The sequence below is a fragment of the Lontra canadensis genome, unplaced genomic scaffold, assembly GCF_010015895.1.
Source record: "Lontra canadensis isolate GAN:19392208 unplaced genomic scaffold, GSC_riverotter_1.0 scaffold8, whole genome shotgun sequence".
Lineage (NCBI taxonomy): Eukaryota > Metazoa > Chordata > Mammalia > Carnivora > Mustelidae > Lontra > Lontra canadensis.
Genome location: NW_022631002.1, coordinates 33,907,402 through 33,933,914, shown reverse-complemented (window position 1 = coordinate 33,933,914; position 26,513 = coordinate 33,907,402). Strand labels below are relative to the sequence as shown.

General features: G+C 35.1%; 1 protein-coding gene across 1 annotated transcript in view; it reads left to right on the top strand.

The window, feature by feature from the left end:
- Positions 1-26,513, top strand: part of LONP2 (lon peptidase 2, peroxisomal) — a 115,722-nt gene that overhangs the window by 43,426 nt on the left and 45,783 nt on the right. The window contains exons 9-10 of the mRNA XM_032854544.1: positions 22,215-22,365; positions 24,469-24,595. Coding sequence (XP_032710435.1) covers positions 22,215-22,365; positions 24,469-24,595 — 278 coding nt within the window. The remainder of the gene's footprint in view (positions 1-22,214; positions 22,366-24,468; positions 24,596-26,513) is intronic.

Genomic DNA, 26,513 nt, shown 5'->3' with positions numbered 1-26,513 from the left:
CATCAGTACTACGGACAATAAAATAGTGAACATTATTGAAGAGTTCAGTGGTTTTATAGATGACAACTTTAGACTTTCAGTTTAATTTACATTGGGGCATTTTTCAGATGATCTGACAGATTCTCTCATTAGGCAGTTAGAGTTACCCTGTTGAAAAGAATTTGAGAATAATCCCTGACACTTCAGTTTCTCAATATACTGTGGAGAAACATACAGTTTCAGCAACACACTGAAACAAATCTGCCAGAGACAACTTGACCAGTAGTAGGAGATGATGAATTCCTCTGTTTGTTACACAGTATATTTTAGGTCTTCTCCTAGTGCTATGTCGGGATGCAGTAACATTTGTTGAGTTGAGTTGATCTCTGATAACAAGCAGCTGGCATAGGGATATTTTCTTGTCTGATAGAAGCTGGTATTCACTTTTCTTTGGCAATTGACTTATTAATATTCCAAATAAAAGTATTAAAGCCTCAAAATGATGCCTCAAAGTAAATGCTACCTAGGGCCACATACCACTGTAGTTTAGTTGTAAGTAGCATCAGTTCCTTATAGCCTAGGGTTCTAGAGAGTAAAGCAAAATACATATACAGAAGAAATGAGTGTCTTGATACCTGACTTGCTTCTCCCTCCCACCTGCCCCAGTCCTGGATAAAAAATCTCTAATACTTTATGGGTTGTTGAAACAATGAAATGATATTTATGTAAAAGTGCTCTGTAAACTGTAGATACTCTATAGATGTTATTTTAATTTAATATCCACTGACATTTCTTCTGTGTCCTTTTTGAAAACAACTTGCTGTTTCTATCACTTTTAGACCCACCTAAATGAAAAAAAGAAAAAATTACTCAACACCTTATATTTAAAGTAGAATATCATAGAGAGTCTGGAATATCCAAGAATATGCCTTTTTATTTTTCCACATAGAAAGCCTACTTTTTAATGTAAGGAATTTTAGATATCATTTATAAAATCACTTATGTAAGATTATTTTACAGCTGATTTATATTAGAACAATATATATTAGATATAAAGAATGTAATAGTAAGTATAGAGTGGTTCCTCAAAGTAAACTAAAGAATATACTTGTTCTGTCTATAGAATCTCCTTACCTCCATATTTATTCACGAAGGAGATGCCTATTTCCAGTTACTGTTCTCAACAAAGGACTATTTACTCAAATTTAGAGAGCCTCTTTTGAAAATTTATTGGAAGAATATAAAAACAGATTCAGCTGATTGATAAAAGAAGTGTTGATAGACAGTAGAACTTGGCTAATAAGTCTGTTGTTGAAGAGTAAAATGTCAGATACAAGGAAAGTCTTTTTATATAATTATTAAACTTAAGAAAATTACAGAATTTTTATCAGGTAGATGCAGTCATATTTATAATTGATGCAGGATTCAGACTTTGTTAAAAACATAAGAGCATTTCTGAAATACATGTTTGTGTGAATGGGCTAACAAAATGCATACTTTACCAATTTCCTATATAAGCAGTATTTACAGTTCCGAATAATATGGTGTCCCCAAAATACAAAGTCACTAATCTAGACATAGTAAACTCTCTTTAACTGAAGTTCTTATTTAATTAGAATTAGATCCTTTTAGTAATTAGATCCAGTTGTGTGTATTTACCAGTTGGATACAACAGACATAGCATCTAAGCTCTACAACTATTGTCAAAGAATGTCAAAGGAGAGGGATTTGGGAATCATCTAATCCAGCTCCATCATTTTATTAATGAAAAATTTAAGGTTCTGGATATTACCTTAATTTTTTATCTGCTCATAGTCTGTATTTACAATATAAATTCTAAGAACCAGCAGAGTAAAAAAAATGCCTTAAATACTGATGTTAAGAGAGAGGTGTAAGTGAAAACACATTTTCCCCTTTCATTTCTTCTCTACTATCTCTAATTAAGGGGAATACTGCAATTGAATGATCAAACTAAGCTACATTAGGGAAACTAGGACCTGCTAATCATTGCTTTTCAGTTCTGGCAAACCCTGTCACCAGTGCCCAGGACATACTTGCAAGGCATACAAAAATGTCTTTATGTCTTTGTTACCACTTTTCTTTCTATGCCCTGTTCCCATATTTTGTTTTCTTTCCCTGTTACCTACCTACTTCTCCCTAGCACACACATGCACAAGCTGCCACCTGACCGTCCACTGCCCTCCAGCCCTTAGCTATCTGTATTCTCAATCAAAATTGCTGTTTCTCATTTCTACCTTATTTAGCGCTCCCATTATTAGAGTTTGGTAGTGATTAGATTGTGTGGCTAAATTTACATGAAAATTAATTTTGGAGTGGGCTGGGGGAATTATTGTTATGAATTTGGGACTAGATAATCTTCATGACTTTCTTTTCCTCTCCTGCCATCCTCAGGGATGCTCTGTGAGAGGATCATTAGACAAACCTGTGGCCCAGATCCTGGCTGTGTGTCTTGGCAAGGACCCACCACTAGATTCAGTAGTAAAAAAAGAAAAGGAAAGGAAAAAAACAAGTGAGAGAAGTAGAGACAGTAAATTGTTGAGAAATAGTTATTTGACTAATAAATTAAGAACTAATGATGAGTTAGGTTTAGTCTTAATATCCCAGGTGTTCAGGAACGAGCACTTTACAAAATATCCTGTTCATTTGGGGGAATAATTATCAGTATTTAATAGATTATATTTTCTTATTTTTATATGAAAAATAGGCAATATTTATAAAATGTAGAGGACTCTCTTTTATACTGATGATTCTCTTTTGCCAGCCATAAGTGAAAAACTTTGTTCTACAAAATGTATGATCAGCTTTGGGCAATTTAAGCTACAAGTAGAAATAGGCATTCAGAGTGAGATGTAAACTGATTGCTACCAATTAAATCAAAACAGACCCTATTTAAAAATTATGATTTAAATATATTTTATTTACTTTTTTAAAAGTAGTGAGGTATAATTACATATAGAAAGTGGGTATATTTAAAATTTACAGTTTGATTAATTTTGATTTGTGTGTGAAACATGAAACCATAATTTTAATCAAGGTATTAAACGGAAGCTCCATGTGAAACAAAAAATTCACTATAGGGCGTCGGCAAATTAGAACTGGCAGAACAATCGGCGAACATGAAGATCAGCTGATAGAGATTATGCAGTCTGAAGAACAGAAAAGCAAAATGACTAAAATGAATAGGGAAATATAAGGTACTGTTAAGCAAAACAATCTGTGCGTAATTGAAAAGGACAGGGAGATAGGAGCAGAAAAAATTTTTTAGGGAATAATGGATGAAAACTTACCAAATTTTGATGAAAAACATAAATCCACACATTTGTGGAGCTCAGTGAATTCCCATGTAGGATAAGCACAGAGAAAGCCTTAGGTAGGTAAGGTAATAAAAATCCTAAAAGATAAAAGAGAAAACTGAAAACAACAAGAGAAAAACAACTAGAGTATCAATTAACATTTTGGTCAAAATTTGGATTTTTCAAGGGTTTGGCTATTACAAATAAAGCTACTGTGAATAATCATGTACAAGTCTTGTATGGACCTGTATTTCTGTTTTTCTTTGATAAATAGGAGTGGGTGGCTTGCTGAAAAGGTAGGTGTTGTATTAGTATTTTATATAATCAACCTTAAGAATACTTTTTGATACCACCTGAAAGTCTTTAATATTCAGTAGGCTTTTTTGAATTATTGTCTAACTTGTGTTGGGCCCTTTGTCATCTTACTGTTTAGCTATTTTCTGTCCCCCTTTTCGAGGAGTCCTAGTTCCTTTGAATTGTGTCATTAACTGTGTGGATAGTTTGTTAGGTCAGAAGGCTATATCTCCTGTGTTTTATACTACTTGTGATACTTGTAAGTTAAAAATCACACATCTCAATTGCTCTGATAATCAATATCATACATGAAATAGGATATATTGTCCCTCCCTTTATTAAATCAGAATGAAGTAATGCATGGTAATCTACCACATTGTCATCTCACTACCTGGTTACTTTAAGTGATTTCATTTTTTTACATTCTCTTTATCAAAACCCATTTTCAACTTTTATATTATTTCCTTTTTTAAATTAACAGCCTTCCCTACCCGCCACCCTTCACCCCCCTTTTTATTTTTAGTAGTTTTAGGTTTCCAGCACAATTGAGTGAAAAGTACCAAGAGTCCCATGCAACTTCTTACCCTCCTTCCCCCAGTTTTCCCTTTTATTAACATGTTGCACTAGTGTGGTACATTTGTCACAGTTAATGAACCAGTAGTAATATGTTGTTTAAACTGGAGTTCATAGCTTATATCAGGTTCACTTTGTGTTGTACATTCTGTGGGTTTTGATAAATGTATAATGATATGTATCTACTATTACAGGATGATACAGAATAGTTTCATTGCCCTAAAAATGCCATATGCTCCACCTAGTCATTGCTCCCTACCCCTCCCCAAACCCCTGGCAATCACTGCTCTTCTTATTGTCTCCATAGTTTTGCCTTTTCCAGAATGTTATGTAGTTAGAATTCTACAGGCTGTAGTTTTTTGACTTAGTAATATGCATTTAAAATTTTTCCTATTTTGTGTGTGTGTGGCTTAGTAGTTCATTTCTTATCACTGAATAACATTCCATTGTACAGATGTACCATGGTTTGTTTATCCATTTATGTATTGAAGGACAGCTTAGTTACTTCTGGGTTTTGTCAATTATGAATAAAGCCACTATAAACATTTTTGTGCAGGTGTTTGTGTGGACATAAGTTTTCAGCTCATTTGGGTAAATACCAGGGAGTACAATTGCTGGACCACAAGAGCATGTATAATTTTGATAGTTTCTATCAAACTGTCTTCCAGAGTGGCTATACCACTTGCATTCCCACCAGCAGTGAATGACAGTTTCTGTTGCTTCACACCCTCACCAACATTTGGTGTATGCGGTGTTTTGGATTTTGTCTATATTAATAGGTATGCAGTAGTATCACCTTCTTTTTGTATTCTCTTTTGTAAATGTGTTTGCCACCTTTTTTTCTTAATAACAGATTTATTGAGACATAATTCACATACCATAAGATTCACCCTTTTAAATAAGTATACAATTCTGTGGTTTTTTTTTAATATATTCATCGTTCATGTACCCATTAATTAAAACCCATTAATAACCATCCCCCCTCCCAAAAGCACCTGGCATCCACTAATTTCTTACCTTCCCTCCCTCTGCTTTCCCTTTTATTAACCTCTTGTATTTGTGTGGCACATTTGTTACATATTCAGCAGCTGATGGACGGCTGGATTGTTCCCACCTTTGGTTATTATGTATAATGCTTCTATAATCATTCATCTACAAGTTCGTGCATAGGCATAGGTTTTCAGTTCTCTTGTGTTTTCAGTTCTCCAGGAGTGGATTTTCTGGATCGTATGGAAATTCTGTATTTAACATTTTGAGAAACTTACAAACTATTTTCCAAAGTTGGCTACACCATTTTAGTATTTCGCTAACAATGTAAGAGAGTTGTAATTTCTCTACATCCATATCAACACTTGTTACTATCTCTTGTTTTTATTTTGACCATCCTTTTGTTTTAGTAGGTGCAAAGCCATACTTTATTGTGGTTTTGTTTACTTCCCTAATTACTAATAGCATTGAGCATCTTTTCATGTGTTTATTGGCCATTTTTATATCTTCTGTATAGAACTATATTTTCAAATCCTTTGCCCATCTTTAACTGGGTTATTTGTCTTTTTCTTGTTAAGTTCTTTACATATTCTCGATACAAGTTCCTTCTCAAGTACATGATTTGCAAATATTTGCATCAGTTTTGTACACTTTCTTTTCACTTTTTTGATAGTGTTCTTTAAAGCACAAAAATTTTTAATTTTGATAAAGTCTAATTTATTTGTATTTTTCTTGTATCATTTGTGATTTAGGTATTATATCTAAGAAACCATCAAGGTCATGAGAATTTATTCTTACATTTTCTTCTAAGAGTTTTACAGTTTAGTTCTTATATTTAGGTCTACAGTTCATTTTGACCTAATGTTTATATGAGGTATAAGATATAGAGCTCCAACTTCATTCTTTTGCTTGCGGATATCTAGTTGTCCCATGTACCACTTATTAAAGACTTTTCTTATTATATGGAATGGTGTTGTCACCATTGTTGAAAATTCAATTAACTGTAAATGCAGGGGTTTATTTCTGAACTCCTAGCTCTATTCCATTGATCTGTATTTCTGTCCTAACACCAGTACCCTGTAATTTTTAGTTTTGTAGAAGGTTTTGAAATCAGAAAGTGTGAATCCTCCAGATTGATTATTCTTTTTCAAAATTGTTAGCCATTCTGGAACCTTGCTATTTTTATGTGAATTTTAGGATCAGCTTGTCACTTTCTACAAAAAAAGGCAAGCAGGATTTGGGTAGGGATCTAGATCATTTTAAGTACTGTTGCTATAGTTATAATAGTAATTCTTCCTATCCATGAACATAGGAGTCTTTCTGTTTATTTAGGTCTTCTTTAATTTATTTCAACAATGTTTTGTGGTGTTTTTTCATTTTTATTTTTTTGTTTAAATTCAGTTAATTAACATATAGGGTACTATTAATTTCAGAAGTAGAATTCAGTGATTCATCAGTTGTATTTAACACCCAGTGCTCATTACATCATGTGCCCTCCTTAATGCCCATCACCCAGTTACCCCATACCCCCACCCCACCCTCCAGCAACCCCCAGTTTGTTTCCTATGATTGAGAGTCTTTTATGATTAGTTTCCCTCCTTGATTTCATCTTGTTTTATTTTTTCCTCCCTTCCCCTATGCTCCTCTGTTTTGTTTTTTAAAGTGGTTTTTGAATATGTAAGTTTTACAGTCCTTTTGTTAACTTATTCTTAAATGTTTTATTCTTTTTTATACTACTGGAAATTTTTTTTTCCATTTCTTTTTTGAATTGTTCATAACTTGTATAAAGAAATAAAATTGGTTTTTGTATATTGGTCTTGTATCCTGTAAACTTTCAGAATTTGTTTATTAGTTCTAGTAGTTTTTTTAGTGGATTCCTTAGTCTTTCCCATGTACAAGATCATGTAATATCCAAATAGAGATATGTTTACTTTTTTTCCAGTTTTAACATCTGGATACTTTTTTTTTTTTTTCCCTACTTGCCCTGGCTAACACCTCCAGTATGATGTTGAATAGAAATTGCAAGATCTGTTCAGATTTTCTATTACCTCTTGATAGAAATTACTTTCAATAGTTTGAATCTTTCTAGGAATTTTTCCATTTCATTTAGGTTACTGCATTTCTTTGCATACAGTTGTTCATACTATACTCATATATTTATTATTTCTATAGAGTTGATAGTAATGTTGCCTGAGTCACTCCTGATTTTAGTAATTTGTATGCCCTTCCTGCTTTCCTTATTCAGTATGGCTAAATGTTTGTCAATTTTGTTTTGTTGAACGCTTCAAAGGACCAAGTTTTTTTTCTTTTTAAATTTTTTAATTAACATATAATGTATTATTTGTTTCAGGGGTAGAGGTCTGTGGTTCATCAGTCTTACACAATTCACAGCACTCACCATAGCACACACCCTCCCCAAGTGTCCTTTCACCCAGCCATCCTATCCCTCCCAGCCCCCTCCACTCCAGTAACCCTCAGTTTGTTTCCTGAGATTGAGTATCTTATGGTTTGTCTCCCTCTCTGGTTTCATCTTGTTTCATTTTTCCCTCCCTTCCCCTATAATCCTCTGTCTTGTTTCTCAAATACTTCGTATCAGTGAGATCATATGATAATTGTCTTTCTCTGATGGACTTACTTCACTTAGCATAATACCTTCTAGTTCCATCCACATCATTGCAAATGGCAAGATTTCATTTTTTTGATGGCTGCCTATTATTCCATTGTACATATATACCATATATTCTTTATCCATTCATCTGTTGATGGACATCTAGGCTCTTTCCATAGTTTTGCTATTGTGGACATTGCTGCCAAAACATTGGGATGCATGTGCCCCTTCCAGTCACTAAATTTATATATCTTTGGGGTAAATACCCAGTAGTGCAATTGCTGGGTCATAGGATAGCTCATTTTCAACTTTTTGAGGAACCTCCATACTGTTTTCCAGAATGGCTGCACTACTTTGCATTCCCACCAAGAGTGTAGGAGGGTTCCCTTTTCTCCGCATCCTCTCTGATATCTGTCATTTCCTGACTTGTAATTTTAGCCATTCTGACTGGTGTGAGGTGGTATCTCATTGTGGTTTTGATTTGTATTTCCCTAATGCCTAGTGATGTTGTGTACTTTTTCATGTGTCCGTTGGCCATTTGGATGTTGTCTTTGCAGAAATGTCTGTTCATGTCTTATGCCCATTTCTTGACTGGATTATTTATTCTTTGGGTGTTGAGTTTGATAAGTTCTTTACAGATTTTGGATACTAGCCCTTTATCTGATATGTCATTTGCAAATATCTTCTCCCATTCTTTCCCTTGTCTTTTGGTTTTGTTGACTGTTTCCCTTACTGTGCAAAAGCTTTTTTATCTTGATGAAGTCCCAGTACTTCATTTTGCCCTTACTTCGCTTGCCTTTGGCGATGTTTCTAAGAAGTTGCTGCAGCTGAGGTTGAAGAGGCCTATAGGATTCCTGTCTCACACTGAGGTCTTTCATCTATTTTGAGTCTATTTTTGTGTGTGGTGTCAGGAAATGGTCCAGTTTCATTCTTTCTGCATGTGGCTGTCCAGTTTTCACAACACCATTTGTTGAAGAGACTGTCTTTTTTCCATTGGACATTCTTCCCTGCTTTGTTGAAGTGTAGTTGACCATAGAGTTGAGGGTCCATTTCTGGGCTCTCTGTTTTGTTCCATTGATCTATATGTCTGTTTCTGTGCAAGTACCATACTGTCTTGATGATTACAGCTTTGTAATAGAGCTTTAAGTCCAGCATTGTGATGCCACCAGCTTTGGTTTTCTTTTTCAGCATTCCTCTGGCTATTCGGGGTCTTTTCTGGTTCCATACAAATTTTAGTATTATTTGTTCCATTTATTTGAAAAATGTTAATGGTATTTTGATAGGCATTGCATTAAATGTGTAGATTGCTCTAGGTAGCATAGACATTTTCACAATATTTATTCTTCCAATCCATGAGCATGGAATGTTTTTCCATTTCTTTATGTCTTACTCAATTTTTTTCATGAGTATTCTATACTTCTCTGAATACAGATTCTTTGCCTCTTTGGTTAGATTTATTCCTAGGTATCTTTTGGTTTTGGGTGCAGTTGTAGATAGGACCAACTCCTTAATTTCTCTTTCTTCTGTCTTGCTGTTAATATATAGAAATGCAACTGATTTCTGAGCATTGATTTTATATCCTGACACTTTACTGAATTCCTCTATGAGTTCTAGCTGTTTTGGAGTAGAGTCTTTTGGGTTTTCCGTATAAAATATCATATCATCTGCAGAAAGTGAGAGTTTGACTTCTTCTTTGCCGATTCAGAGGCCTTTTATTGTTGTCTGATTGCCGAGGCTGGGACTTCTAGTACTTTGTTGAATAGTAGTGGTGATAGTGGACAACCCTGCTGTGTTCCTGACCTTAGAAGAAAAGCTCTCAGGCTTTCCCCATTGAGAATGATATTCACTGTGGGTTTTTCATAGATGGCTTTGATGGTATTAAGGTATGTACCCTCTACTCCTACACTGTGAAGCGTTTTAATCAAGAAAGTATGCTGTACTTTGTCAGATGTTCTTTCTGCATCTATTGAGAGTATCATATGGTTCTTGTTCTTTATTTTATTAATGTATTGCATCACACTGATTGATTTGTGGATGTTGAGCCAGCCTTGCAGCCCAGGAGTAAATCCCACTTGGTTGTGGTGAATAATCCTTTTAATGTACTGTTGGATCCTGTTGGCTAGTATTTTGGTGAGCATCTTTGCATCCGTGTTCACCAAGGATATTGGTCTGTAATCCTCCTTTTTGATGGGGTTTTTTGTCTGGTTTTGGGATCAAGGTAATGCTGGCCTCGTAAAATGAGTTTGGAAGTTTTCCTTCCATTTTTACTTTTTGGAACAGTTTCTGGAGAATAGGTATGAATTCTTTAAATATTTGGTAGAATTCCCCTGGGAAGCCGTCTGGCCCTGGGCTCTTGTTTTTTGGGAGATTTTTGATGACTGCTTCAATCTCTTTAGTGGTTATGGGTCTGTTCAGGTTTTCTATTTCTTCCTGGTTCAGTTTTGGTAGATCCTATATCTCTAGGAATGCATCCATTTCTTCCAGATTGTCAAATTTGCTGACGTATACTTGCTCATAATGTGTTCTTATAATTGTTTGTATTTCTTTGGTGTTGGTTGTGGTCTCTTCTCTTTCATTCATGATTTTATTAAGTTGGGTCCTTTTTCTTTTCTTTTCGATAAGTCTGGCCAGGGGTTTATCAATCTCATTAATAAGTCTTTCAAAGAACCAACTCCTAGTTTCGTTGATCTGTTCTGCTATTCCTTTGGTTTCTATTTCATTGATTTCTGCTCTGATCTTTATGATTTCTCTTCTCCTGCTGGGTTTAGGCTTTCTTTGCTGTTCTGTCTCCAGCTCCTTTAGGTGTAGGGTTAGGTTGTGTACTTGAGACCTTTCTTGTTTCTTGAGAAAGGCTTGTATCACTATATACTTTCCTCTCAAGACCGCTTTTGCTGTGTCCCAAAGTTTTTGAACAGTTATGTTTTCATTTTTATTTATTTCCATGAATTTTTTCAGTTCTTCTTTAATTTTCTGGTTGACCCATTCATTCTTTGGTAGGATGCTCTTTAGCCTTGAAGTGTTTGCATTCTTTCCAACTTTCCTCTTGTGATTGAGTTCAAGTTTCAAAGCATTGTGGTCTGAAAAATATGCAGGGAGTGATTGCAATCTTTTGTTACCAGTTGTGACCTGATTTGTGAAACAGCGTGTGATCTATTCTGGAGAATGTTCCATGTGCACTGGAGAAGAATATGTATTCTGTTACTTTGGGATGGAATGTTCTGAATATATCTGTAATGTCCATCTGGTCGATTGTGTCACTTAAAGCCTTTATTTCCTTGTTGATCATTTGCTTAGATGATCTGACCATTTCAGTGAGGGGGGTGTTAAAGTCCTTTACTATTATCGTGTTATTGTCAATGTGTTTCTTTAATTTTATTATTAATTGGTTTATATAATTGGCAGCTCCCATGTTAGGGGCATAGATGTTTAAAATTGTTAGATCTTCTTGTTGGACAGACCCTTTAAGTATGATAGAGTGTCCTTCCTAATCTCTTATTATAGTCCTTGGCTAAAAATCTAATTTATCTGATCTAAGGATTGCCACTCCAGCTTTCTTTTGATGTTCATTAGCATGGTAAATGGTTTTCCATCCCCTCACTTTCAGCTGGAGGTGTCTTTGGGTCTGTAATGAATCTGTTGCAGACAGCATATCAGTGGGTCTTGTTTTTTTATCCAGTCTGATGCCTTGTGTCTTTTGATTGGGGCAATTAGTCCATTTACATTCAGGGTAACTATTGAAAGATATGAATTTAGTGCCTGTAAGGTGACTATTATTGTATATTGTCTCTGTTCCTTTCTGCTCCATGTTAGTTTTAGGCTCTCCCTTTGCTTAGAGGACCCTTTTCAAAATTTCCTGCAGGGCTAGTTTGGTGTTCTCAAATTCTTTTAGTTTTTGTTTGTCCTGGAAGCTGTTTATTTCTTGCTCTATTTTCAATGACAGTGATATAGTATTTTTTTTTTAAGATTTTATTTATTTATTTGACAAAGAGATAGAAAGCACAAATAGGCAGAGCAGCAGGCAGAGAGAGAGGGAGAGGCAGGCTCTCCATGGAGCAGGAAATCTGATGTGAGTTTCTATCCCAGGATCCTGGGATCATGACCTGATCCAAAGGCAGACACTGCATATTTTTCTCATTTATGCTCTGAATATATCATGCCAGTTCTTTCTGACCTTCCAGGTTTCTGAGGATAGGTCTGCTGCCCATCTAATATTTCTATCATTGTAGGTATCAGATCTCTTGTCCCAAACTGCTTTCAGGATTTTTTCTTTTGTCTCTGAGACTTGTAAGTTTTACTATTAGATGACGTGGTGCTGACCTATTTTTATTGATTTTGAGGGAGATTCTCTGCGCCTCACGGATTTTGATGTTTGTTCCCTTCCCCAGATTAGGGAAGTTCTCTGCTATAATTTGCTCCAATATACCTTCTGCCCTTCTGTCTTTTTCTTCTGGGATCCCAATTATTCTAATATTGTTTCATCTTATGGTATCACTTATCTCTCAAATTCTCCCCTCATGATCCAGTAGTTGTTTATCTCTCTTTTTCTCAGCTTCTTTATTCTCTATCCATTTGGCCTTCTGTATCACTAATTTTCTCTTCTGCCTCATTTATTCTAGCAGTAAGAGCCCCCATTTTTTAATTATACCTCATTAATAGCCCTTTTGATTTTGACTTGGTTAGAGTTTAGTTCTTTTATTTCTCCAGAAAGGGATTCTCTAGTATCTTCTATGCTTTTTTTAAGCCAGCTAGTATCTTTATAATCATCATTCTGAATGCTAGTGCTGACATCTTACTAATGTGCATATTGATTAGGTCCCTGCCAGTCGGTACTGCCTCTTTTTCTTTTTTTTGAGGTGAGTTTTTCCATTTTGTCACTTTGTCCAGAGAAGAATAGATGAATGAGAGAAAAAAAATCCTAAAAGGTTAACAACAACCCCAGAAAAATATACATTAAACAAATCAGAAGAGACCTGAAAAGGAAAAAAAAAAAAAAATATCAGGCTGGGAAATAGAACAGAGCCACACACTAGATATCCCATGTATTTTGGTCTGTTAGAAGAAACTGCCTCCCAAAATTTAAAAAAGAAAAACCTAGTTATATACAAAAATAAGGGTAAATACAATGAAGGGATGGACTATGACTGTAAAGATGAAAATTTAAAAAAGATTTTAAAAGAAGAATTGGTAAAATAAGAAGTTAGTTGAAAAAAGCAAGGAAAGAAAAAAGGAGAGAATGTGATCAGGGGAGAGATTAGAAGAAAGCCATACACTAGTTTTAGGGTATATTTTGGTCTGTTAGCAGAAACTTCTGTATAATTTTAATGAAAGAAAAACATATATATACAAAAACAAGTTTAAATACAATGAAGTGATAGGATACAACTGTTAAAATGAAAATTAAAAAGATTTTAAAAAGGGAATTGATAAGATGTTGGTTGAAAAGGAAAAGAAAAATTTAAGAAAAATGATAATTAAAAAGATTAACTTGGAAAGACTAAAGAATCATGGGGGAAAAGCCATGAATTCTGTGTTGTAGTTCCCTGGTGCTGGAGTTTTGCAATTCTCATTGATTGGTAAACTTGGTCTTGACTGGATGTTCTTGCTGCTCTTCTGGAGAAGAGGCTTGTTGCAATGATTCTCAGATGTGTTTGCCCAAGGCTAAATTGCACCACCCTTGCCAGGGGCCTGGCTAAATAATCTGCTCGGGTTTGCTCTCAGTAGCTTTTGTTCCCTGAAAGCTTTCTGTACAGCTTTGGAAGATGAGAATGAAAATGGCGGCCTCCCAATCTCTGGCCTCAGAGGAGCTGAGAACTTGGGGCTTCACTCCTCACTGAGCCCTCAGGGAAAAGCAGTCAATTACTCCTGTTTCCCTGGTCTCCTGCTGCACTCTGTGCTCACCCAGCCTGTGACCCAGCATTTCTAGCTCTGGCACATGACAATTTGGAAGTTTCCAAACCCAGTAGATTCCTTTGCTGCACTCCTGTGCCCGCTCCTCCCTGGGGAGGAAGGAGTCTCCCTGGATCTTCCACCTGGTTGGTCCCCGCCTGAAGAGTAGTTGCCCAGCTGGTCCTCGGATCACGGTTCATGGCAACCCCCAGCTGAGAACCCACTCCTTGGCTCTGTCTTTGCAGTCGGCTCTTCTGCTCCGATAACTGGGAGCTCTGCTACACTGGGCACCCCTGGTCTTTCTGTGACCCTGAGGGTTCTGAGATCACACTGACCCAGCAAGGACCACTGGAATGACGTCCCTCAATGGAGCAGACTTCTAAAAGTTCTGATTTTGTGCATTGCTGCTCTATCACTTGCAATGAGCCTACTGTGGAGGCTCCTCCCTCCCCCCATTATTGTTTTGTTTATTTACTCTCTAATTTTATTCTTCCTTCTGCTTGCTTTGGGTTCATTTTACAATTTTTTTTTTAAGATTTTATTTATTTATTTGACAGAGGTAGACAGAGCCAGAAAGGACAAGTGGAGGGAATAGCAGAGGGAGAGGGAGAAGCAGGCTCTGCACTGAGCGGGGAGCCCCACGTGGAGCTCAATCCCAGAACCTTGGGATCATGACCTGAGCTGAAGACAGGCCAGCCGTATGAGACACCCTGGTGTCCCTCTTTTCCTGCTTTCTTAAGGTGGAAAGTTAGGTTATTGATTTGAATTTGTTTAATATATGTTTTTACAGCTATAAATATTCCAATGAGCACCACTTTAGCTGCATCTCAAGTTTTAGTAAGTTACATTTTTGTTTTTATTTCTTTCAAAATATTTTCCAGCTCCCCTTGTGATTTCTTTTTGACCTTTTCATTATTTAGGTTTAATTTCATATTTTTGTGAATTTCCAGCTTTTTTTCCTTATTCATTTCTGATTTCATCACATTGTGGTCAGAGATTGTACTTCATGTGATTTCACTTCTTTGAAATTTAGATGTTTGTTTAATGGCCTTGCTAATAGTCTGTCCTCGAGAATGTTCTATATGCACTTGAGAAGAATGTGTATACTGCTGCTGTTGTTGGAGGGATTGTTCTCTAGATGTTTGTTATGTTTAATTGATTTATAGTATTGTTCAAATCTTCTATTTCTCTGTTGATCTTTTCCTAGTTGTGCCTATTATTGGATATATAGACATAAGATTTAGATATAGATTGTCTATAACCATATATAGATATGTAGATATATCCATATGAAGAGATTTATTATAAGGAATCATCTTACGCAGTTATGGAGTCTGGGAATTCCAAAATCTGTAGTGTGGACTGTACGCAGGCTCAAGACCGAGGAGAACTGATGGGCAGATGAAGTTCAAAGGTAGTTTGCTGGAGAATTTTCTCTTGCTCAGTGAGGCCAGTCTTTTGTTCTGTTCAGACCTTCAACTATTAGATGAAGCCCCTCCATAAGGTGGAGGGCAGTCTTCTGAGAGTTCATTGATTTAAATGTTGATCTTATCCCGAAACACTCTCCAAATGGACACATAAAATTAAACATCCTAAGTAACATATAAAAACTTAGCTTCAATAAATCCCCCTTTCCTCTGTCCTCCTTTATACAGCTATTGCCATACAAAATATATCTCTGTACCCTGTAAGCCTATCAACACAGTAATATATAATTGATTCTCATTATTGCCATAGTTGTGTTCTGTAAAATTGCAGCAAATACTGAATTTGTATTGAAATACTGAATTAGTATTTAATTATTGAATATAGGCTTCTTTGACAGTCAGTTTGTCAGTTGATCAGTACATAACCTTGTTTTATTTGGTATTTCTGTTTGAAGTTGCCCTATTGTATATATATTTTCATTCATTAACATTGAACTCATAACCATCAACACAGTATAACTCATACCTAAACAAAGCTTATGTAACACATGTATTTTTGTCCATAAGGCTTGTTACAGCCTTGTACTTACAGTAAGTACTGCTTTGGGGGGTCTTTTATACAGCAAAATCACTGATGAAAAGCACAGAAATGCAAAAACATGGCACTAAATAGTCTGCAAGAAGGATACTTGTTTAGAGTATGAGAACTATAACAAGAAGGCAGAGCATCATCTTGTTTGACCTCAGCTGGGAACATTCATCTTGGGCTCTGTGTTTTCCTTTGTCCACATATGGCTATAGAAGTACCAGAAGTATTCATTTATGAGTTCTAAATAAATTTTAAGCGAATTTGTGAATGCAGAAATCATGAATAATGAGAAACAACTCTAATTATTGCTTTATGAAGTCTTTTGAATCCGACAAGAGAAGGTCAGAATTATAAAAAATACATTTGTACATTTATATTTACCAGTGTAATTATTTTAACTGGTGCTCTTTGTTTCTTTGTGTAGTTACAGCTTAGTGTCCTTTCACTTTAGCCTTTAGTATTTCTTTTGTAGTATGTTCCGCTAGCTATAAATTCTCTCAGTGTTTTTATCTGGGAATACGTTAATTTCTCCTTCATTTTTGAAGGATAGTTTTGTTGGATATAGAATTCTTCGTTGTCAGTTGTATTCTTTTAGCATTTTCAGTATTTACTGCTTTTCATCCCTCATGGTTTCTAAGGCAAAGTCAGCTGTTAATCTTTTGGAGGATTCCTTGTGTTTAATGAAGGCAGTATTTTCTTTCATTGCTTTAAAGAACCTGTCTTTGTCTTTTGACAGTTTGACTGTGATAGGTTTAGGTTTTAATCTTTGCATCTGCTTTATTTTTGTTGGGCTTGTAGATGTGTAAATTACTGGTTTTCATCAAATTGGTAAGTTAATGGTTATTATTTTTTTCAGATATTCTTTATGTCCCTTTCTCTTTCTCCTCTTTTTCTCAGACTGCCATTATGAATATGTTGGCAATCTTTATAGTGTCTAGTAGGTCTCTGAGGCACTGTTTATTTCTTTCATTCCTTTTTCTTTCTTTCATCAGACTGGACAATCTCAATTGACCTGTCCTCATTGATTCTTATTTCTGTCAGGTGAAATTACTATTCACATTTAGCCCCTATAGTAAATTTTTTGTTACTGTATTTTTCAACTCTCAGATTTCTATTTGCTAATTGCTTCTTTTTAAATAATCCATCTCTTTTGATTGAGATTTTCTCTTTGTTAAGACATCATTCACATAGTTTTCTGTAATTCTTTAGGCATGATTTCCTTTAGCTTTTGCTTTTGCTTTTTAGTTCCAGCAAAATACGCAGTGCCATCTTCACCATTTTTAAATGTACAGTTCAGTAGTGTTAGGTATATTCATATTACTTGTGCACCCAATCTCTAGAACTTTATCATCTTGAAAAACCAAAACTCAGTACTCATTAAACAGCAATTCCTCATTTCTCACTAAGCCACTAGCCACTACCATTCTTTCTGTTTCTGTAAATTGTCTCTTTGCAGTTGGTTTATTTTACTTTGCATAATGTCTTCAAGATTCATCCATACTGTTGCATTAGTTTTTTAAACATATGCACAATACCTAATTTAAAATCTTTATGTAAGAAGTCCAAACATCTGGGCTTCTTCAGGGTATTTTGGAGTTTTTAAAAGGCTCCTATGATTATCTTATTCCCCAGTTTTTCCTTTTAGATTTTCTGATCAGCCACTTGTTAGCCCCAACTGGTATCACTCCCTCAGGTAGCTGCAATGTTAAACAATTGCTCCTGGTTGCCTTTTTTTTTTTTTTTTTTTTTAAGATTTTACTTATTTGTCAGAGAGAGAGCCCACGCAGAGGGAGAAGCAAGCAGGCTCCCCGCTGAGCAGGGAGCCTGATGCGGGGACCCCAGGATCATCTCCTGAGCTGAAGGCAGACTGAGCCACCCAGGCATCCCTGCTCCTGGTTGTTCTTGACAAATGCCTCAGAGATAGGCTGTTCACATAGAGTGTTCTCTGAGTCAGATCAAATAAAGATTAAATCCTGACAGTATAGCTCTTCCAAGGAATGCCCAGTTCAGGACAGTGATAGTTGTTTGAGGAAAGGGCTTTTGGGGGGTTCTAATCTATTCTGCACCCCTACAGTTTTTGCTAGGCTCCTGGTTTTCACAGCTATTGTGGTATTAGTTTTTCATTGCTCTTAGGGAGAACTTCATAATTCCTCATGCTGCCATTCTAGTAGAAGTGCTTCTTCATACATTTAGTTTTAATTCTGTGCTTAAATGATTTAATTGCTTCTTATCCTTTTATTATGATTAAGGTTTAGATGGAATACATTTTCAGGTTACTTTGTTCAAGGATTTGTGTGTATGTTATGTTTTGAGGCTTTTTGTATTTGCTAACATGTATTTATGGTCTGCACCACAGTAATCTTCATGTGTTTTGTTCACATATTTTATAAGTAAAAGTTTTTGAAAATCTATCCATATATTTACAAATACATACGTGACAAACAAATGTTTGTGATAAGATATCAATCCAGAAATTTATTTTCTTATAGCTCTGGACTCTGGAAGTCCAAGATGAAGGTGTTGGCAGGATTGATTTCTCCTGAGGTCTCTCTGTTTTTGGCTTGCAGACTGCTGCCTTTTCATTGTGTCCTCACGTGTTTTTTTCCTCTGTGCCTGTGCATCCCTAGTCTGTCTGTCTTTCTGTCAGTTTCTCTCTTCTTATAAAGGGTACCAGCCATAATGGATTAGGGCCCCACCCTTATGACCTCATTTAATTCTAACTACCTCCTTAAAGACCCTGTTTCCAAATACAGTCACATTAAGGGGACACAGTTCATTCCATAACAAAGAATATATATGTAATATACACACATTTATGTACCACTCTACTAATGTTACATACATACATTGTAAATTTTAAAAGATAATTATATTTTTGAAAACAATATATTCTAGTTATATCATTGTTTTTATTTCATAATTTGGCTGTCAATAAAAGTGGCATTTTCTTCTTTTCACATCTTTGCCTCTATTTAACAATATTATGCAAGAATCTTAAAACTCCATTCATTTATAATTAATGAAAACATTTAATCAGGCTTACAGAGACTGCAGTACACTGTAGTTACAGTGCAAGCAGGGAAGTCAGGACACCAGTCCTTTCACACTATGAAATTTCCACACTTCTCATAGGATATCTCCTAATGTGATGTGTGCTCCAAGTGTGGGTATTACTTCCATTTTGTACATTAAATATTTTAAAAAGGAGTTTCTTTCTGGATTTAACTGGGTTTCTTTTTGGTTTATGGATAAAGATGAATATATATATTAATATTGTCTGCTGGCACTATGGTTGATGATTTTAAATGTTCCACTTTCACGACGTATGGCCTAAACACAAAATAAAACGTCCACACAATTGGATAGTGGGTTCATTGGTGTTCATCTGTTATGCTTCATGTCTTATGTGTATTATATATATTCTGCGTTTTAAGGATTTTAAAGATATTTTAAACTAGTCATAATTTTGTTTGAAAATTCTGTATTTCTTTTTTTTTTTTTAAGGATTTTATTTGAAAGAGAGACATGACAGATCCTGAGCAGAGGGGAAGGGCAGAGGGAGAGGGACGAGCAGACTCCCTGCTGAGCAGGGAGCCCTATGTAGGAACCTATCTCAGGACCCTGGGATGATGACCTTAGCCAAAGGCAGACCCTTAACTGACTGAGCCACCCAAGCACCTGAAAATTCTGTTTCAGTAATAGTCTGTCATTCATTATTGCACAGAAGAGTTTAATAAGTCTTTTCATCCAAAGTGCTAGATTTTCCAGAATATATTCTTGGTTATTTCTTTAATTATACTGTATTTTACATTTGTTGAAACCTTTTCGGTAGTTATGTCAATTAGCTATGAATTAGATATCTTTATTTTTTATGTATCTATCCCCTATATAGCTTTAGTGCCTTTTCTCCAATATTCTGGACATTTTTTTTCAAATTTGTCCTTATCTAAATACTGAATTTCTATAGTATTAATTATGTGTGACTTCCAGACTTAATTTTAGTTATTTTACTTTATTTATTTTTACTTTCTGTTCTGGGAAATTTTAACCATACTAAAAGTAGAGAAAATAGTGTAATGAACTATGTAAACTCATCATTCATCCTTAACAATTATCATCTCATGGACAATCTTATTTCATCTGTTCCTTCCCATTATTCTAAATCAAATTTCAGACATTATATCATTTCATAAATATTTAGTATTTATCTCTAAAAGAGAACAGATTTTTAAAAAATATAACCACATCATCATACCTAAAGAGGACAGTTACCTAGTCATCTCTGATAAGTGGAGTGTAGTGCTGGATTGCCTACAAACATCTGTAGTTCTCTTGATAGAAATTACTATTGAAGAACAATTTTCAGCATACACCCCTCCCCATAGTTTATCCCACCTCTGATTTCATGATCCTAAGAATAAAGTGTCCCATCATGGCTATTTCCATTTCCAGTCAGACTGTGTAGGTAGGAATTATAACCTGAGGATGGATGTAGAAAAACTTTTGAATGAGGAGAGAGAAAAAACAGTTCTAGCTGTTCTTGAAAACAGCTCCTATTTGTGGATGAGTTGGTCCACAGAAGTTCAGGGGAAAAGCAGAGGTTTGATGGCTATAAAATTCTCACTGTGGGGCATCTGGATGGCTTTTAGTTGGTTAAGTGTCTGCCTCCGGCACATCTTGGAGTCCTGTGATTGAGCCCGACGTCGGGCTCCTGGCTAGCAGGCGGTCTACTCTTCCCTCTCCCATGCTGCTCCCCCCACCCCGCAGCACTGTGTGCACGCTCTCCTTCTCTAAAATAAATAAATAAAATCTTTAAAGAAAAGAAGTTCTTACTGTGATTTTTATCTCCAAGGACTCACCAGTTTACCTTAATGTGTCATCTGAATACAGATTACTAGAAATTCTTTTTATCTGGCTATTGATCAGTGTTTCTGCACTTGATTCTAGCTAAAAACCAAGAAGCAGTTGATCAGTGTTTCTGATGTTTTTTAAACTCTACATATTCTTCTGTGTTTTCCTAAGTAAAAGACAGAGGCAAGCAAATTGGGCTTCACTGGTTTTCTTCTCTTATAACCCAGAGGTTTTGTAATGCATTTTTTTAAAAGACCTCATTCATAGTTCAGAATCATTCATTTATTAATTTCTCAACTTTCCCTAAACCCCACTGTCTTTTAATTTTAAGAGAAAAAAATGGCTTCACTTGGACAGGTCTCACAGCCATTTCTAAGATTTATCCAACATGTGTTAGATTTAATTAAAGCCATTAAAGAACAGGTTTTTATTTAACTAGATAATGGATTTAACTAAGATTGCCCTATTTTCCAAACACATTGATTAACGGTTTTCAGATAATTGGTAGACAGTAAGATTACTCTTAACCAGTGCTGTACTGGACATAGTTAGTATGGTTTTTGATGTCTCAAAAGTACCTTATTTTTATATTATATATTATATTTTTATAAACATTATTAAGTCTTGTGAAAATATAAATAGTAGAACTTTCTGGGAATTGTATTCTAGATAAACACTGAGTTTCCTGTAATAGTGTTCACCAAATTCAAGATTCTCTGTAAAGGGCTTTGAATTAAGACTAAATTGTAGATATGTTTAACAATAAGTAAAGCTTAGAAAGGGAATCAGAAGTGAGGAAAAGCTGGTGGTAAAATTGTCACTGGTAAGGATTTTAGTCCGTTTACTTCCTTTTTGAATATGTATATCAACCCTGTTTATACTAATCTAGTGTAAATGAAAGTGATAATATGTTAAAGGTTTAGAACATGCAGAAGGTGCTGAGTCCTATATAGATTTCTCCACAGTGAGTGCCTGTGAGTTGGAGCATTTGAGCAATAACCTAAAGAAGATAAATTCTCTCATACCTAGTTGTTCAACGTTTTAAGAATCTAATTGATAAATTATATAATTTCCCAATTAAAAAATTTTAAGAGATACTGATATTTTGCTCGTTAAAAACAAAAGTTTTGTTCTAATGCATTTTTTAAAAGTAAATTTTTCCTTGTGCATATGTAGGATATAGTAGCATAGTAATTTTTACTAGTTTACTTTTGTTTGGAATTCTCCTTTCAGTTAAAAACTTTATAGCCAGACTTACTGATAATGTTTGAGAAGTTTACTAATTATTTTATGTCTTACCTAAGAATCAAAACACTCTACACATTTTCTTTATGTTCCCAAAGCAGTTAAGAGAAGATGTGTTATTACCAAGAGGGAAACTGGTTCTGTAGGATTGATAAATTATTTATGACTACACAGTCAGTCATTAGTGAATAGATTTAAGAACAGAACTTGAAGGGATAATTTTTTCTTCTTTGTACTTTTATGTATGTTCAAAAATTTTGACACCTTACACTTTTTTTTAAAGTATGTAGGATGTGGGCAATGTAAAGAATGGTGCTCAGGTTTTAGTGGTATCCCCATGTTTCTCTAACTGTATTGAACAGAATTATCGATGCTGCTAATACATCATGTGCATTTCATGTGTGTTTTAGCTTTCTGTTGGAATAATTGATTTTGTTTAAATGTTTATTGTTCCCTCACAGGTGTTGGATCCTGAACAAAACCATAACTTCACAGATCATTATCTAAATGTGGCCTTTGACCTTTCCCAAGTTCTTTTTATAGCTACTGCCAACACCACTGCAACTATTCCACCTGCCTTGTTGGACAGAATGGAAATCATTCAGGTTCCAGGTACCTGATTCATAAATAAAATCGTTACGTGATAGCTTTTGCCTTCCTGAGTAAAACCCTTTAAGTTGTGCTGTGGAGTTTGAGTAAAAGTTGGATTTGCCAGTGTATGATCTTCAAAGTTCTAAGTATGGTATAAAATAGCTTTTATGTAAATTCAAAGTCTGGAACAACAAAACTTTGTTTTAATGATGACATATAAGATTATCGTATGTTCTGTAAGACATCAAGAATAAAGTTTGCATAACAATTTCAGACAACTTAGCATTAAAAAATTCTTAGCATTAAAAAATGTTTTCCAGTGTCTTAGAAAATAACACATTCCTCTTTGAAATAATTTCTAAACTTAAAAATATTTTTTTTCAAAATGAGTGTCTAAAACCAAAAATAGATCTTTACATGGTCAATTTAGCTTATGTATAAGATTTTTCAGTTTTTAAATGGTATCCCCATGTTTCTCTAACTGTATTGAACAGAAATATCAACGCTGTTAATACATCATGTGCATTTCATGTGTGTTTTGCAGTTTTTTCAGTTTTTACTTTACTGAGAAAGTGTAATCATTTACTCTCGTTAAGAGTTGGGTCCTAAAGAGTTGTTGAACTTTATTACATTTGGTCTCACTTTTACACAAAAGTGCAGGATGCTTTTAAATTCCTCTTCTTTTTAATTTTTTGTCAAGTAGTTCCACCTTTTTTCTTTTTACTGTGTCTTCTCTTTCACTGTAGTGTGTAAGGTAGAGTCCTTTAATTACGGACACTAAAAAACCCCAGTGTTTTCACTTTCTTTTAATTGCTTAGAATTACTTTTCCCTAGAAGAGATGAAACATAAGTGGGTATTTGTTAAAATGAAAATAGAGAAGAATCATAAGTTTGTATTTCATATGAATTTGAAATAAATTTTTACTACCAAGTGAATGATAATTGCATTTTTTAGTTACCTGTGTGAGCCTTGCAAGTTCCAATACTTATTTTTAAAATATGGTGGAGTAAAAAATTGCTTTTTGCATATGAATAAGACTAAACTAGGGGCAACCGGATGGCTTGGTCAGTTAAGCATCTGCCTTCAGCTCAGGTCATGATCCCAGGGTCCCCTCCTGGTTGTGTGCACTTTCTCTCTCTGTCTCTGTCAAATAAATAAAATCTTTAAAATAAAAAAAAAAGACTAAAATAAATAAAGAGACCCAGTTACCTGGAAACTCCCAATTAAGACAGAGAATCCATAAGATACACTGACGTGAAGTGAAATAACCAGGACAGCTGTTGCATAGGTAGACATACGATGCCAGTATCTTCCTTGCAGGTTTGATTATCCCGTCTTCTACTGTGTGGGCATTTTAATATCCTTTTTCTACTCAAATGAGCTGTCTTATCAGTTCATTTTTTTTTTTTTTTTTTTTTTTTTGCTTAAATGAGAAGGGGGCAATTAATTAGGGACTTTTTTTTCTTACAGGATTTAAAGACAAAGTAAATCTGTTCTTTTGAGGTTCTTAAATAAAAACATAAAGTCTTTTAACTATATAAATTATATATGTAATTCCAGTATGTATAGGGGAAAAACTTCTATGGGGATGTCTTAATTTCTGTTTTGTTGCTTAAATTTATAGCCAGGGTTCTGAAAATAGCTCCTTTGCAGCTCTTGCATTGGAACCCACCACTGACTTACCTCAATCCCTTGTTGTTGTTGTAAGTTGTTTCAGTTATGTATCAAATTATGCTAAAGATATGAGATACGTTATTTGCATGTTAAATAATAAAATTTCACATTTAAGTTAAGGAGATAATTATCTTAGAGATTTGATGAGAGTTTTCCTCTTCCTTGAGAGATACATTCCTCTTCCTTGAGAGATACATTATTTAATCAAGAGACTTTCAAACCTGTGCTTATTAGTAAATGCTCTTTTTGTTTGCGGACAAAGTTGGAAGTTTTAACAGTTACTAATTGGAGGTTGAATTTCTTTATTCTAATTATAATCTTATTGGAAGTTAACACTTAAATTCATTCTAAATCCAAGATACATTAAATCTGCATTTGATTCATTTAAAAAAACATAGCACTGTGGAAGCTGTGTGAATAATTACAGCATAAGATCACTTTTTTCCTAGGGTATACACAAGAGGAGAAGATCGAGATTGCCCACAGGCACTTGATCCCAAAGCAACTGGAACAGCATGGGTTGACTCCTCAGCAGATTCAGATCCCACAGGTTACTACTCTTGACATCATCACCAGGTCAGTCAGCCATCCTGAGGCCTCAGTAATGTTTGAGTCTAAACATTCTAAAAGGAGACAGTTTTGCTGGCAACTCACGGCATCCATTTCTTTCTCTCCATTTGATTCCCAACAAACATTCCCATAACTTGATGTACACAGGGCTCCATATTAGGCAGAAGTTTATAGGGAAAGTACTTAGAGTATCTTCATAGCTGAGGACTTTAGCTGAGCCACAATTTCAGCTTTTTCACAAGAGCAGTGTAAGGGATTCATCAGATAAATTTAAGCATCAAAAACAAGGAAAATATTGAGATACCTTATATACCCCAGGATCTTAAAAGTGACATTCTTTCAAGAATTGCATTGCTACTTTGAAACACCTGTTTTAGGTTCTTCAGATTTTCTTTTCTTCCCCTGGAGAGATTTTAAACATCCTTAAAATTTTCATCTTTGGAATTAACACCAGAAGGATTGAGAGGGTACTTTCTTAGCTACCAAGTGCTTAAGCCAGTGGTAAGCAGTATGTAAATTATCTGAGTAGAGTATTGCTTTGTCTGATTTATACATTGCATGTTTGAATGGAAAATACACCCTGTTGAGAATTTATATCTGTAACAGCCTCTTACAGTTTTCCTGGCTCAGCGTTACAGATCATTGCATCATCTGGCAAATTGTGTCAGGCTGCCAAACACCCCTCACGTGGTCCTCTCACAGTAACTGCTGTTTTTCAGGAGAAGCAAAGTATCTTTCTATTTTGAACTTTGACTTCAAGTTTGGCCAGTCAGACTGCTTTTTGATCTAAGCCAGCCTTCTTATGGAAGTCTATTTGGAAGTCTATTTCAATTTATACACAAAACAGTAAGACCAGATCTGACCTGGGAGTTCCTTTTCTTAACTTGTGATTCATTGTGTGGATAATGCCAGGAGAAATAAATTGGGTGATTTATATGCTGAAGTCTTCCAACAATATTATTATTCCAGATAACACCCCTGATGCCTTTGGGTAACTTTCAACAAGTCACTTAACCTTTTTGATAGTTTCCCCATCTATAAAATATGAGTGAGAGAACAAAAATATCTGGATCAAAATAATAATGACTTTGAAAAGTAATCATTATTTGTATTTCCCAGTTGCTTGGAGAACTGTCCCTTTTTTATATGTGTGTTAGCTCAAAACATATCAAATACTAAAAGCTGTGGACATTAGGAAATGTCCCTGAGAAGTTTTAATATTTTTGAAAACAGCACAGGTATTTGCTACTCCAAGCAGTTTTGGCTGTTTAGTGAGTTACCAAGATTAGGATATAGTTTTTCATCTTTTGATGTGTTTTTCATCTTTTTGTGTGTCATAGTCCTGGACCTATAATGTTCAGGAGGAGGGGAGGGGGTTTAGATCTCATCTAGTCCCACACCCTCCCTCTGTAACTAGCCTACTTCAGTTCTGCCTGTGCTAGAGGGCTCACTACTGTAGTTTTCTAGTTTTGCCCTCTACGAGCACCTAGAATCTAAGGGTAAATTCCTCCCTTGTACAGCCCTTCTGGCATTAAAAAAAAAATGTCAGGTCCATTTCCAATAAATGTTCTCTTTTTCAAGCCAAACATTCCTGTTCTCTTTACCATTCCTCTTGACCCACTCTCAACACCTCACCTTTCTGCTTAGTCATCTTCTGAATGCTGCCTGTGAAACCAGTTTCCCCTGTAAAATGAAACATCTGGAGTGGAACTCAGTATTTCACATGTAGCCTGAGCAGCTCATGGTATAAGACCACTTGCTTTCCTATTTTGATTATATTATTTTATGACTATATCTCAAGACTCTTAGCTGTTTTAGGTTATTCTCTTGCCTGTTGCATTTATAGTTACCAAACATCTTTAGTTGTTTTTCATATGAATTTCTGCTAAATTTGGTCTGTCTCATTCTGTACTCTTAGGATAGG